This window comes from Plectropomus leopardus, chromosome 13, assembly GCF_026936395.1.
Source record: "Plectropomus leopardus strain MGB_pleo_1.0 chromosome 13, ASM2693639v1, whole genome shotgun sequence".
In the NCBI taxonomy this organism is placed as follows: Eukaryota; Metazoa; Chordata; class Actinopteri; order Perciformes; family Serranidae; genus Plectropomus; species Plectropomus leopardus.
The window spans coordinates 17293497-17306533 of NC_142188.1; the positions used below are offsets into that span (position 1 = coordinate 17293497).

Genomic DNA, 13037 nt, shown 5'->3' on the forward strand with positions numbered 1-13037 from the left:
TGTTCGGGGCCGTGTGAGTCACAGGAGTCAAGTCAGCATGTCACATGCAATTAAACAGTGTCCTTAGACACCCCGCAGAGACACCTTCCAGTGAACAGAAGTGCGACAGAAGCACTCTGGATGGAGAACAGTGCAAAGACTGAGGCAGCAACGTCTCAAAGACGAGAGAGGACCGGCAGATGCAGCCTTTCATGTGGCGATTTCATTTCTCTCTCCTGAAAATAACTTCATTAACTTCGTTTTTTTTTTGTTTTTTGTTCATCTCTGTCTGTCTGTCTCTGGTTATCTGCTGGCTCTTCACTTGTGTCTCTGCAGTCGCTCCTCAGTATTCAAAATCTGAGCAATGCACCTTGGTTACTGCATGCAGAAAATTAAATTGGTTCCTTTAAATTTATTCTGGCAAAATTGGTGGCTTTCACAGCTGAGAGCTTTTTTGAGCTCAGGTGCACTTTCTGTCCCTGCAGCGTGTGACAGGCTGAACAAATTTCTGTAGGTTCGTAGGTTAATAGCTATACATCTGTCGGATTAGTTTATACAGCAGCCCACATAATATGTAAATCATGAGATTATCATTTGAAAAATGTGTTTTACCTAAGTGAACATCTGAAAGCAGCTTGCAGAGTCTTCTTATTGAACAGTTAAGTGTTTGAGATGTGTGTCTGAGTGTGTGTGTGTGTGGGTGGCAGGAGATGGGGCAGGGGTTAATTAGAAGACACCTTATCCTCTGAATGTGTCTCCCTCTGCTAATAGCTACTCTCCCAAATCCAAGAGCTGAAATACACACAGTGCCCCCTCACACTGGAGACAAAGAAAACTCTCCTTCCACAATCATACAGCATTATGCCATGTCTACTTGAATACAGAGCAGCTAAGGGGACTGTAATTATTTCCTGCCATGCCTCTTAAAGTCTATTTTCTGCTGCTACGGGTCAATAATAATCACATATATAAAACTTAATATAGCACAGAGTGTCACAGCTACCAAAAAAAAGGAAAATAAGCCATGTAGCCATCACAGGGGCTAATGAAATGAAATCTTTAACAGGGTGAAGCAAAGTCCGTTCTTACAACAGCCCCTCAAAGGCCCGTCTGTCATATCAGCTCTTCTACATTTAATTATGTTTTTTAGCACTTCAACCTCAAGTGGCTCAGCACAGCCGGGTCCTCCGGGAGACTCGTGCAAGTCCTACACAGACGGGCTGACTAACAACACCAGCTGCTGGCATGTGGGTGTGTTTGTGTGTACCTGCACATTCTCCTTGCACGTGTGTTTCTAGAAAGAGAGCCTGAGATAGTCAGGCAGAGAGAGGCAAGAGGGAGGAAAAAAAGTGGGCAGTGAGTCCTGTAAGGTAGTGCTGAAACAAAGGGTCGATGAATCTAATAGCTGGAAGTTTAAGTCATTTATAAGGAAAATATAGTCAGAATTTGGTGATTTAAACCTCTTAAATGTGAATTTTTCTAATGTTTTCCTCTGCTCTCTATCATTTAAAATGGAATATCTTTGGGCTGTGGACTCTTTGACATTAAGTGGCCTGGACTATAGGTCAAAAAGATAACAGATCCCTTCAAAGTTGCTACACACGCCCACTCCAAACTTGTCAAATACTCCCACTTTGTCAATGGACCTACATGTCAAAGCATGATGCGCTAGATACCCTCCAGTGTCAGTTTTTGACACACCGGCAGCATATCAATTTGGACAAATGTATTGAGTCTTTTCAAAATAAATTTCTGTTTTCACAGAGCATTTACAATTTATGCTTGTTAAATGCATACTGCCTTTTCAACATAAACTTACAAAGTGGGTAAGAATAAACGTCTTTTAAGCCCTGTATACACTGTGCAATTTTGGGCTGTCCCAGACGAAAGATGACCAATTTCCAAGAAACATGGCAATATTTTTGGTCGTGGCTCTAAAACGCTGGTCCTACATTGCACAGTAAGAGAGGTCCAAGGGTGGCTGTTGTCACAGTGCTGCAATAAAAGACAGCCTGGGATAAAATTCTGACAGCGTCAGAAATTTGGGATGATCATCACACTGTGTAACTGCTGTTACGACCTACATCCACTAACCAAGCAGTAGAAAAGCAGCATGAAATGACACACTGATCAGCGAGACTCTGCTAGTGAATGCTAAATGCTAATAGATGTTGAAAAATACTCAGAGATCTAATCGCAAAATTGGCGTGCCAATCTAGCCTCTTTTCCCCAGCCACGACTGCATCCACATTCTCCTCCTCCTCCTCTTCAGACTTTTTCCAACACACATAAATGCCACAATAGCGAGGGCTCGATTTGTTTGTTTCCATTTTTCTCTTACCACTACGGCGGCATAGATGGATGACACAGGCCGACGCATTTTGTTCATGCATATTGACATAGATGGATGTACGTCTTAGCCTGCTATTCAGTAGATGATATCACTGTACAATCAGCATACATCAAACTTGACCCAGCATCACTATTTGACAAGTTGAGAGTGAGACCGAATTGCTTTAAAGTCTCATTCCCAGAAAGTCAAATACAGATGGGTTGGAAAAGCATCTGTATTTGACATCCTGGAAATGAGACTCAACAATCAACTAGCTTTCTCCAGAGTTATATTCAGTACCTTTAGTGTTAACGAAGTTCATCACATCCAGTTAGTCATAGCTCAACTGCCTACTGGGACTAAAAAAAGACAAACAACAGAAAAACATTTACTCTTTAACTTTCTGCACTTTTCAGTTAGTAATGACTTTGTATTTACTGTAAATCGGCAACTTAAGACCAGGATTTTGTGAAATCTTTCCAAATTCAGTGAGCAGCATATGCAAAGTAGGTTAGTTTGCTGACACATAACATTCATACCTTTATGAAAACGTCTGCCAGAGTACAGAGAAACCCATTCTGCCTAAGTGTTATCTTCTCTCTCCAGCTTCTGCTTTGTACACAGGCGGGGGGAACCTGTTTGGCCTCAGAACATCTACACCAGCATGAACATATGGGTTGTGTGCTTGTGTGAGTGTGTGAGAAATAGAGAAAAACATATGCACACATGTCCACATTGTGCAAGACAAATATTAACTGGATTAACACTGGATAATTTATCTACAGTATGTGCTCCAGTGACAACACATATGACAGAATATTTTGTATTATCACCTTTAAATTCTGCAAAATAAACCCATCACGTCCCCTGCTTCTGACTAGAAGTGACCACCTTAAGGTAATTCCTTATATATACTCAAGTCACACACATGTAAACACTCCTTTTCCTGATAATTCAGCATTTCATGCCTAGTTTACCCAGCCCCAAGGCTTTCTGGGTGATTATCATGGCATTTCCATTTGTGTGCCCGTGGGCACGGCAATCTGGAGGGGACTGATTTGGACAGTTTAGATCTACCAAATGTTTGGAAAATGTTTTTTTTGCCTCAAGGCTCAGAAACATATTTTCAAATATTTTTCAAACACATTTAATCAAACAGTATTTTTGGACAATATTTTAAAGATTAAGCAATGCTGTATACAGGCTGCTATCTGCCATCGCAGCCAAAATGCTGTGACGAAGAATACAGTTTCAAGTGAAAGTCGAGGAACAAAAACAAGTTATATTGCCATACCAGGAGTGTTTCGTTAGTTAAGACAAGTCACATTAAACAGTCCCTGTCTAGCCTGGAGGCTGTGTTGAAAGCTTTTGCTGTGGCGGTCAATGTTTGATGGAGTGGGGCTTTGTGGAGACCAAGATCAGTGCCCAGGAGCTCTGCAGCAGCAGCAGTGGCTGTTATCAAACTGCCAAACATCAGAGAGGAGACAGGGAGTCTTCTCTGTCCTTGGACTCCGACACATGCTCATTGAAGGACAAAGCTTCCAGCGCTCTGTGTGCTTTCATAAAAAATACATGCAGCATCAAAAGGGCGGGTATCAAGTATCACAGTGTTCAGTACGTGTGCAGTCACACATATACTGCTAAATATAATACATGTGTAAAGTGTGAGTGATGGCCATGCATGTTTGTGTGAATGTATGTGTTAATGTGAAAATGAAAGCTGTAGCTGCAGCTGCAGCTGTGTCTGCTAAAGCTTTGCTATATTTCTCAGCACTGCTGGATGCACAGTAATCAAATGCTGCTCATGTTAATGACTGACTGTAAATGACAGTAAAAATGGCAGCATGTGACAGTGCAGATGGGGTTAAAGATGTATGATAATCAACAAACAAACAACTGGCAGCTCAGTATGCATTTCCCATTTCCTACCCTACCTGCAAACCTGTGCCACTTTATTGTCAACTCATGCATAATCCATTTGCTGTTTGCCTTATCAAAAGCCCCAGACTCAAATAAATCTGACCGTATTATTTGCCAAGGCTGAATACTGTCAGGGAACTTTTCTCTTTTTCCACATGAAATAAAGCTCTTGCTCTCCCATTCTTAAAAAAAAAAATCTGTTAAACGTCAATTTATCTACCCAAACACGAGTTCTCAAGTGGAGGACCCAAAGTGCACAGAAAAGTGCCCACAAGCACATAGCCAAGGAGGATTTCAAGAAAGACAAACGAACTTGAGTGGAGCTGGAGGAGCGAGGCCAGTGAGGGGCCAGCAACAGTTAAAGATGTGTTGCTCTCTAAAGGAGCAGCTGACTGACTCTGAATTCTAAGTACTGTAGAGGAAAGTTCTACTTTTTTTCTTGAGGCGCTAAAAGACCAGTTGTGTTGTCTAAGAGGGCCAGATGGGCTTGTCCTCTGTGACTAAACTCTAGGCACGCACATGCACATACACACACCTCCAGGACTTTCAAGCTAATCAGCATTCAAAGTAAACACTCTCGCCTCTTTTTCCTGCACTCAGTTTCTCCTTTCTCCACTCTGCTGATGGTTCCACGGGGAGGACGGGAGTCGCTGCTGTTTATCCACTTATTCCTCGTGGGGAAAAAGGAGGCTCAGCCAGCAGGAGACAGACAGAGGGAGAGAGTGATGCTGAGCACAGAAATGTAGGGTTGGATCTTTCGACTGTTAGCAAACATGGCAGCAGGGAGACCAAATGCCCCCCAGACATTACACAGCTTACAGTTTCACTTTTATTTCCCAGCAGACCGAGGTAACCTTGCTATGACTGCTTTCAAAGTTTAAACCCCTTAATCCAGTTAACCGTGCATTGTGCAAAACGCTATCTCAGTTATGCAAACTCACACCTTTATTTAACTTTAGAATTAGGAATAAATTAAACTGCTTCCGAGTAAATCCCTGTTCGCTTTCACTTTTGCAATGACAAGGCATAATTTTGAGCTACATAGTAAACACAGATTAGCTGCACTGTAGTCAAGACCACCTAAACTGAGACCAAGTCATGACCAAGACCAGAGTGTGTGGAGCAAAGACCAAGGACAAGAGAACAGTGCCAGCCCCACACTGCCTGACACACTTATAATGACATGTGTAATCCATAGACACTCCTCAAACTGATCTTAAAGATCAACATTCCCACAAAAACATCCACAGAAAACAACTACAGATTCCTCTTTATTCACCTCTGTTATTGCCATACACTGTGTATATGTGTGTTTGAAAAAGTTCACCATGAGAGCTATCTGGATAAAATAATGAAAAGGCACTGCAGAGGTTTAATGCGTGGGAATTTTCTTTTGTTTTCTCTGCGCAAACAAATATAAACAAGCACTCTGCAGCTGGAATGAACTCAACCATCATTATTCAACACCTTTTCTGTACAGGCAATTTAGTGATATATCCTCAGTTGTGGTCTTGACTGATTTTAAGATAAAAATACAGAGTCCTCTTTGTCTGAGACCATGACAAGACTGACTAAAAATACAGAGGATTCCAAGACAAAGGCCTGCAAAAAATAGTTTTGAGTACGACAACACCACAGGTTAGGCCAGCTAATGAATCATCACTAAAGGTTACGGGGTGTAAGGTCCCTGACACACCAAGTCAGCCATTAGTTAATGTTGGGCTGTTGGTAAGCATCTGCCGCCTTAGTTTTTGAGGTGTGTCCTTCACTATTGGCACAACTTGGACCTTGTCAGCTTTTTTTCCAGCTAATTCGGCATTTCAAATTGTCGTCAGAGACGGTGGAGCCCTTCAGGGAGTGAAATCACTCTGATTGGCAGTTCAGCTCAGTGCACACAAAGAGAAATGGAAGTGAGGAATATAATCAAACCACAAAAGTCATGAGGGAGTGATGTCAAAACAAACTTGTCATATAAGGTAAGATTACGATTACGAGTACTTTGATGTCAATCTAGTGTGACTGGCCCATTAGCGATAGAGTGTGTGGGTGTGTGTGTGTACTGAAATACATATGTTTTAGTTTACAGGTAGTGTGTACCATCACTTGTACAGAACAGGAGGTTGAAGTACACCATATGCGGCATAAAGAAGCCTCTTAAGAACACCTGTGCTGCTGCACTTAGTGCCCTGGTTCTATTGTGAGCTGATGCGGCTGAGGAGAAAGGGCAGGCCATGGACATATTGTCTTAGCACCTCGCTTTGTTCCCAAGCTCAAAAAAGCAACTGCACTCTGAGAGCACTTCACTGTGGTGTTTGATGCCGTTGGAGTACAGAGACAGAGAGAGGGAGAAGAAAGTAAAGATTGATGAGCTGCGTCATGTGAGACTGAGAGCAAATTTTGGTCATGGATTGTACTCCTGAGTTTCTTTGTTTTTACTGACAAAACAAAAGTGAGAATAAAAATCCTGATAATTGTAATGACATCCAGATATGAGGGGTTTAGGAATGTCAGAGAAAAATCGAAATGAAAAGAACAAAGTCAAAATCCTCACATCAGAAATCTGTGATGATCTGGCTTATGTGAACTTTTTAGATGTGGCACTCTTCTGTACAAACAGCAACCTAATAGGTTGCTTGAGGTCTTTATTTTTATTTTTTCTTGTGAGACTATCCTGATGGGTAAAACAAACTCTCTCAAAGCAGCATAGATGGTAAATAAAAGTGCTCTCAGTTGGTGATTTTACTGATTTGTTTTGTAAATTTGACGTAGAAACCAAATCCTGTTCTTGGTTAGCTGCTAAACGGCAAAACCAGATGGCCTACGGGCGGTTTTAGGCAAAAATGGAAAAGCAAACCAAACTCTGACCAGCCTCATTAGATGCAAAACCTCTACTACCACAGGCAGCACAGAGATAATTTGTTTGTGAGAGAAACGTTGTAATGCAGAATTTATATTGCTGTTTTGGGATTGACACCCCTGGCATTAAAAAATTAACTTTCTGATTGTTTTTTGCTGAATGGCTACAGGACAACCAGGGTAACTCCCTCCACCCACCAACCCGCTTTACCTCTTGTCATTTAGAATTAAATTTGTTTTTCTCTACATCCAGTTGACATTTCCGCCAATCTTTCTGCACTCAGGATCCTGTGTTTTTCTCTATGTAACAAAGAGTTGTTTTTTTAACAATACAAATTTCACACTGTCAAATCTTGTTTAAAAACAATGACACAATAAACACAAACAGAACAGTTATAATAATGACGTTTTTACAGCATCTGGCAAAAATGTTCTTCCTGTGGGTGTGTGAGTGACAGTAAGAGCATAACTTAATGTGGTGCTGATATGAAAACAGTAAACTCTGCCACAAGAAACAAAGATAAAACAAAAACTGTCACAGGACCAAATGAGGTTTTGTTTTCTGTAGTAAAAACTGAAGGGATTATTTTTCCAAATGAATGGTAGCCTATGACTTTATTTCCCAGAGTGAGGGAAATCATCAGACACTTTATTAAATGTATGTAAACACTCATGAATAATGCATTTTCATTATTCCTGGCAGCCTACACACACTCTTAAAGAGACAGTTAGTCCCAAAATATAAAAAATACACATTTTCCTCTTACCTGTAGTGCTACTTATCAGTCTAGATTGTTTTGGTGTGAGTTTCTGAGTGTTGGAGATATCAGCCGTAGAGATGTCTGACATTGGTTTAATATAATGGAACTAGATGGCACTCAGCTTGTGGTGCTAAGAGCATCAAAAAATATACTTGACTCAATGTCTCTTTACAGAAATCATGACCCGGTTACTCAAGATAATCCACAGACCTTGTTGTGAGCAGTTTCATGTAAGAACTATTTTCTTTTTTATCAAACTAAATCCGCCAACTGAATCACCTTGAAGAAGGCAGCGTGCATCTACCCAAGGAGACAAGAGGCTTGTGACAGCACAAGATGCAAGCATTAATGGCGTCCCGCTCAGCTGAGCTGCAATGTAAGCTAGCAAAGTGATGCTAGGTGAGCTAGCTGTAGATGCAACACACTGTAACGTACACCAAAGCAATCTACACCTATAAGTAGCACTACAAATACGAGGAAAAAATGTATTTTTGATTTGGGTCAACGGTCTTTTAAGGATAATGGAGAACTTCAACAAATCCCATACAAATACTCAGTCCATTCCCTTCAGAACAACAAATGCAACACACAACTATTGACATATTATCGGTTGCAAATCACTGTTTAAAAAAAAAAAAGCTTTATGATGACTACATGAAGGTTTGATGAGGTTTAGTCACAAACAAAGGGTTAGGTAAATTTAGTTGGGGCAAAATTACTTATTTATTAAGATTAGTGTGTCTTTGTAGTCATGGCTACAATATTAACCACATGGTTAAGGTTTGGGCAAAACCACAGTCAGGGTCAAAAGACACCAGAAACAGCGGCCTGTTTTGGGTTCAAGTCCAATGTTTGTTGAGCCATACATCCACCTCGACCTGATCACTCTGTGAACTTTGTAGCTTTATAACAATGCCACACTACTTCCTCTTTAGTGTCCCCATTGACAAGACTCAGCCACTAGAACATTCAACTGAACAGAAACAAAAGTATCATGTGATGATTCGCTAAAACTACTATGCTCTTGTTTAACAACCTTTTCAATATTACTCTTATTTCCTCTGTCTCTCTATCACTCAGCTGGACCTGTTTAGAACATGTGCAGATGTTGTGTAAAAAATACACTTTATGGGATGAAACCACTGCATGATCCTCAGCTGTGCCCCCAGCCTTTTAACTTTTCTCATACCTGCTTGTCCTTGTCTTTGACTTTCCCACTGCCTGACACCCGCGATGAGGTGACATCACGGGGGATGACAGAGATTTGGTGCAGTGGCATGTTCATCCCAGCAGAGCCAAGCAGGGACACTCACACACACACTTCCTGTCCCGCTGCCAGAGCAAAGGGCATGATGGTCTGAACTGTGACACCCTGCCCGCGCTGCCCTGCAGAGGAGACACAGAGCACAGACAGAGATTAGATAACAGCAAAATGAATTAAAATAAGGAAACATACCATATATATCTCACTGCACCTGGAGGAAGTCCACAATAGGAAGCAAGAAATGAAAGTTATCAAAGAGGCACAGCTGCATTTGGTGTTTTATCTTCTCTGCTGATCAAACTCGTGTCCCACTTGCCTTTAAACTTTCTCAGCTCAGAACCCAAATTGACGAAATTCAGATGTTAAGAATGGACCTCTGTGTCACAGAGGAAGCCGCTTTTATTCATAGTAACATAACTACACATCGTGTAGACACACAAACTGAGAAACCCAGGTCAAAGTGCTGATGTAGGGCTTTCACATTTATTTTTCACACTAATTTATAAGCCTAAAACTGTGAATTATTAATATTTCAAATTATTCAACTGCTTACACTAACTTTAAATTAATAGCACAAAAACTTAAATTTAATTTATTATAATTTTCTGCTGTATTTGTTTGTATAAACAATGAAACATTATTTCTGACAACCATTAATTGATCGATATTTCAAATATTCAAGTGATTATTGGCATATTATAATAAATTTATAATTGTTTATACAACATTGTCTGTGTCCTTTGTCTTGTATTTTGGGTTCCTCTGAAATTATTTTTTTGTTAAATTGAAAAAATGATTCATAGAACTGAGTTTGATACATAAAATATCTGCTTAAATGAGCCAAAACAGGTTATTTTTGGGTGATTTTTTCATCGCTTTTAAATCATATTAGAAACTCAGGCTCATGAAATCTTCCTGCTGCTGACCTACAGTAGGCCTATACTATGAGACATTTTGAGCTATTCTCAAACCACCAAAGGCACAGTTGTCTCCACAGGAGAGCAGAAGTTTGCCTCAGAATAGCTCAAGCACTGAGTGTAATAAATTATCACAAAGGTGATCACTACCAAAGTGAATCCACATGTGCAGAAATTCACTTTTTTTTTAAAGAAACCTGGAGATTCAGGGCCCTGATTTCCACAAAAGAGAGAGCAGTGGCACGTGGGGATCCCCGATGTTCTTGGACAGACTCAGACAGACAGATTCATGAAAGCAGCAGCAGTATGCGGATGAGTAAGTTACACAAGAGGTTTTACATAAGGCTCATTTAAACTTCAGTTAATGCAGCCATCTGTACTGCCACTGACTGCAATTAAGCTTAGGCTCCTTCTCACCACTAGGCCATGTGTGTGCGTTCACACGCAGGCCTGTTTGCCAGGCGAACCCTCAAGCTCTGCAGTATAAAAATGCCAGGATTAAGAAACCAAAAAAGCAAGCAGACAGATGGGAGGTCAGTGAAATGGCAGTAATCAGAAACCAGCGTTGATGGCGGGAGGCGAGGGGGCTTTGGACTGAGAATGTCACACGGGTCCACTGAGAAGCTTCAGACCAGCACAGTCAGAGGAGCCATATCATTTAATCGCTGAACTGTCTCTGGTATTTATCAAGATGGAGAGGTGATTATGCTCATATGATCTCACAAACACACACAGTCAGTGGTCATATGAGCTTCTTGTGCAACAGCTGGCAAGTCTCAGCTCGATGCCAAAGAAAGCGGGGGGACCGTGTGTTAATAACGACCAGCCAGGAAGCACCTCAGCACAGTGGAAGCATCAGGGATGCAGTCGTGAGTGAACGAGAATCACAAAACTCATCACGGGATAAACTAATTTATAGAATAATTATTGTTCATTCAGAGCATTAGTCACCACTTAATGTTAGTTCACATTATGGATAAATATTTGCTCCTACTGTTTATCCTCACAGACTACTACAAACAGAACGCGCCTGCAGTTACACGACACTTTTCAGCACTCTGCAAGTAGCAGCATCGACCTGCTCAGCACTTCCATCACTTTAGAACTGAAGTCATTGTGTGTGTTGTGTTAAAAGACACTTTGAAATCCGATTTGAGCGGCCAGGGCAGCAGGACTTAGATGTGTCTGACGGATGAATCTTGTTTCAAACCACCACCTAAGTGTTTTTGGATCACATTTGCAAAAATCGCATTTCCTTTCTGTTTTGATTTTTTATTTTTTTTCCAGAATCTCCAGAATTCCTAAAATCAATCTGAATATGCCAAAAGGGAACAAAACTGATAACACCATCAGTGGAGATTGTTAGCATTATGCCTGCAACTTTCTAATAATGAATTAATCTACTCTGATAATATTTTTGATGAAAGCTAGTCTCATCCAAACCAATCTCATACCAATTATGGGCAGTCTATGAATATTTCATAAATACTTTCAAAGACTTGAAGATTCTATGCGAGGAGCACTGAAGCTTTACTGAAGGCTTGTTGTGTTTTTGTTTTATTCATCACCCATCTTCACATCCGCGTTGATGAGATAGCTAATCTTATAGAGTTTATAGAGAAACTAACTCAATACCACAGTGCGAGGGAAAAAAACATGCACAAAAAGAGTTCACTTAAGACTGACATTTTTGTCTCCAACTGCCGATTCACTTGCCAATAAAAACCCACAGTGTTTGTTTGTTGTGAAACACAAAAGGAGTTACACAGCACAGTCTCCCAGAGGAAAAGAAAAGTATTTTACAATTCAGCACACGATTTTACCGAGCTAACACAGGAGGCGGCGTGCCCTTTACTATATGTAGAGGTCAGGATGCTGGAGGACAGAGTTCCTCTTCAGATGCTGGTGAAAAGATGACTCATCTTTTTCAGACTGATGTTAAACCCAAACTTGAACCTCCATTTTGCCTTTTTAAAAAAAAAAAAAAAAAAGCCTTTGATGCTACTGTAGCTGCATGTGCTGAAAACTGGAAATCATTAATAAAAATCTGACAGTCTATTTACATCTGGTCCACAATCTTTCGACTCTCTTTTGTCCGCACACCTTGATCAACTTCCTTCTGAGCCATCTGTCTTGATTTAAAAGTTAAAAGTGTTAAATATGAAGAGTGAAGTAGATTCTCCAATTTGAATGCAAAGGGACACATTTGCCACTTTTATGTGGATGTCCGATCAGTGTTGACAGTTAATGCAGTTGATCAAAGCAATAAATATTGGCATCCCAAAATATGTGTGCAGAGAATGCTATAGATGAGAATACATTTTACAGTGTTTTGGCTGATTGTGATATTCAGCGGTATTTATTTGAGCCAGAGTATACAGCCGAAGAAATACAGCGGAGAGCTGCATTGCAAGAGAATGCCGCTGCCGGCAATCCTCTAAAACTTGATCTGCTGAGGGCAAACAGCGACTGGCGGTGACTTTGCTCAGATTGCCAACAGAAACTGAATCATTCTGCTGCAATGAATTTCAGCGTGGGCAGTTTTTATTGGATGCTGTCACTAACAGCAACCCTGAGAGAGACCATGTGTGTGTGTTACTACATGAAAGTTTTACTCCTCACTTGGACAGAGGTTTGCTGGAGACTTTTGTTTGGGTTGCAGAAGCTTGCATGCAGCAAATTCTTGTGGTTGACGCTCAAAAGGTAGAGTGGGTTGTTCTCTAATCGGAAGATTGTCGGTTTGACCCCGGCTCCTGCAGTCAGCATGTATAAGTATCCATATAGATACTGAGCCCCATATTGTTCCCGATGGCTGTGAGCAGCAGGTGGCTACTTGTAGGGTGGTCACCAGTGTGTGAGTTCATTTACCATGTTGGCACTGCTGGCGCAGCTCTGCAAGCAGAGGAAATTAGCTTTCTTGGTCAATGTAGCTTGTCTGAGGAATTTATTACATGAATTGCTCTTTTTTAAAGAGTTTTTTGGTGTTTTTACTTTTATATGATAGTAAG

General features: G+C 40.8%; 1 protein-coding gene across 7 annotated transcripts in view; it reads right to left on the reverse strand.

The window, feature by feature from the left end:
- The window catches only part of marchf8 (membrane-associated ring finger (C3HC4) 8), a 93624-nt gene that overhangs the window by 61444 nt on the left and 19143 nt on the right, over window positions 1-13037 (reverse strand). For all 7 annotated transcript variants that reach the window (XM_088086991.1, XM_088086992.1, XM_042502156.2 and 4 more), the window contains exon 2: window positions 9038-9234. In XM_088086991.1, coding sequence (XP_087943117.1) covers window positions 9038-9133 — 96 coding nt within the window. In that variant the 5' untranslated portion in view covers window positions 9134-9234. The remainder of the gene's footprint in view (window positions 1-9037; window positions 9235-13037) is intronic.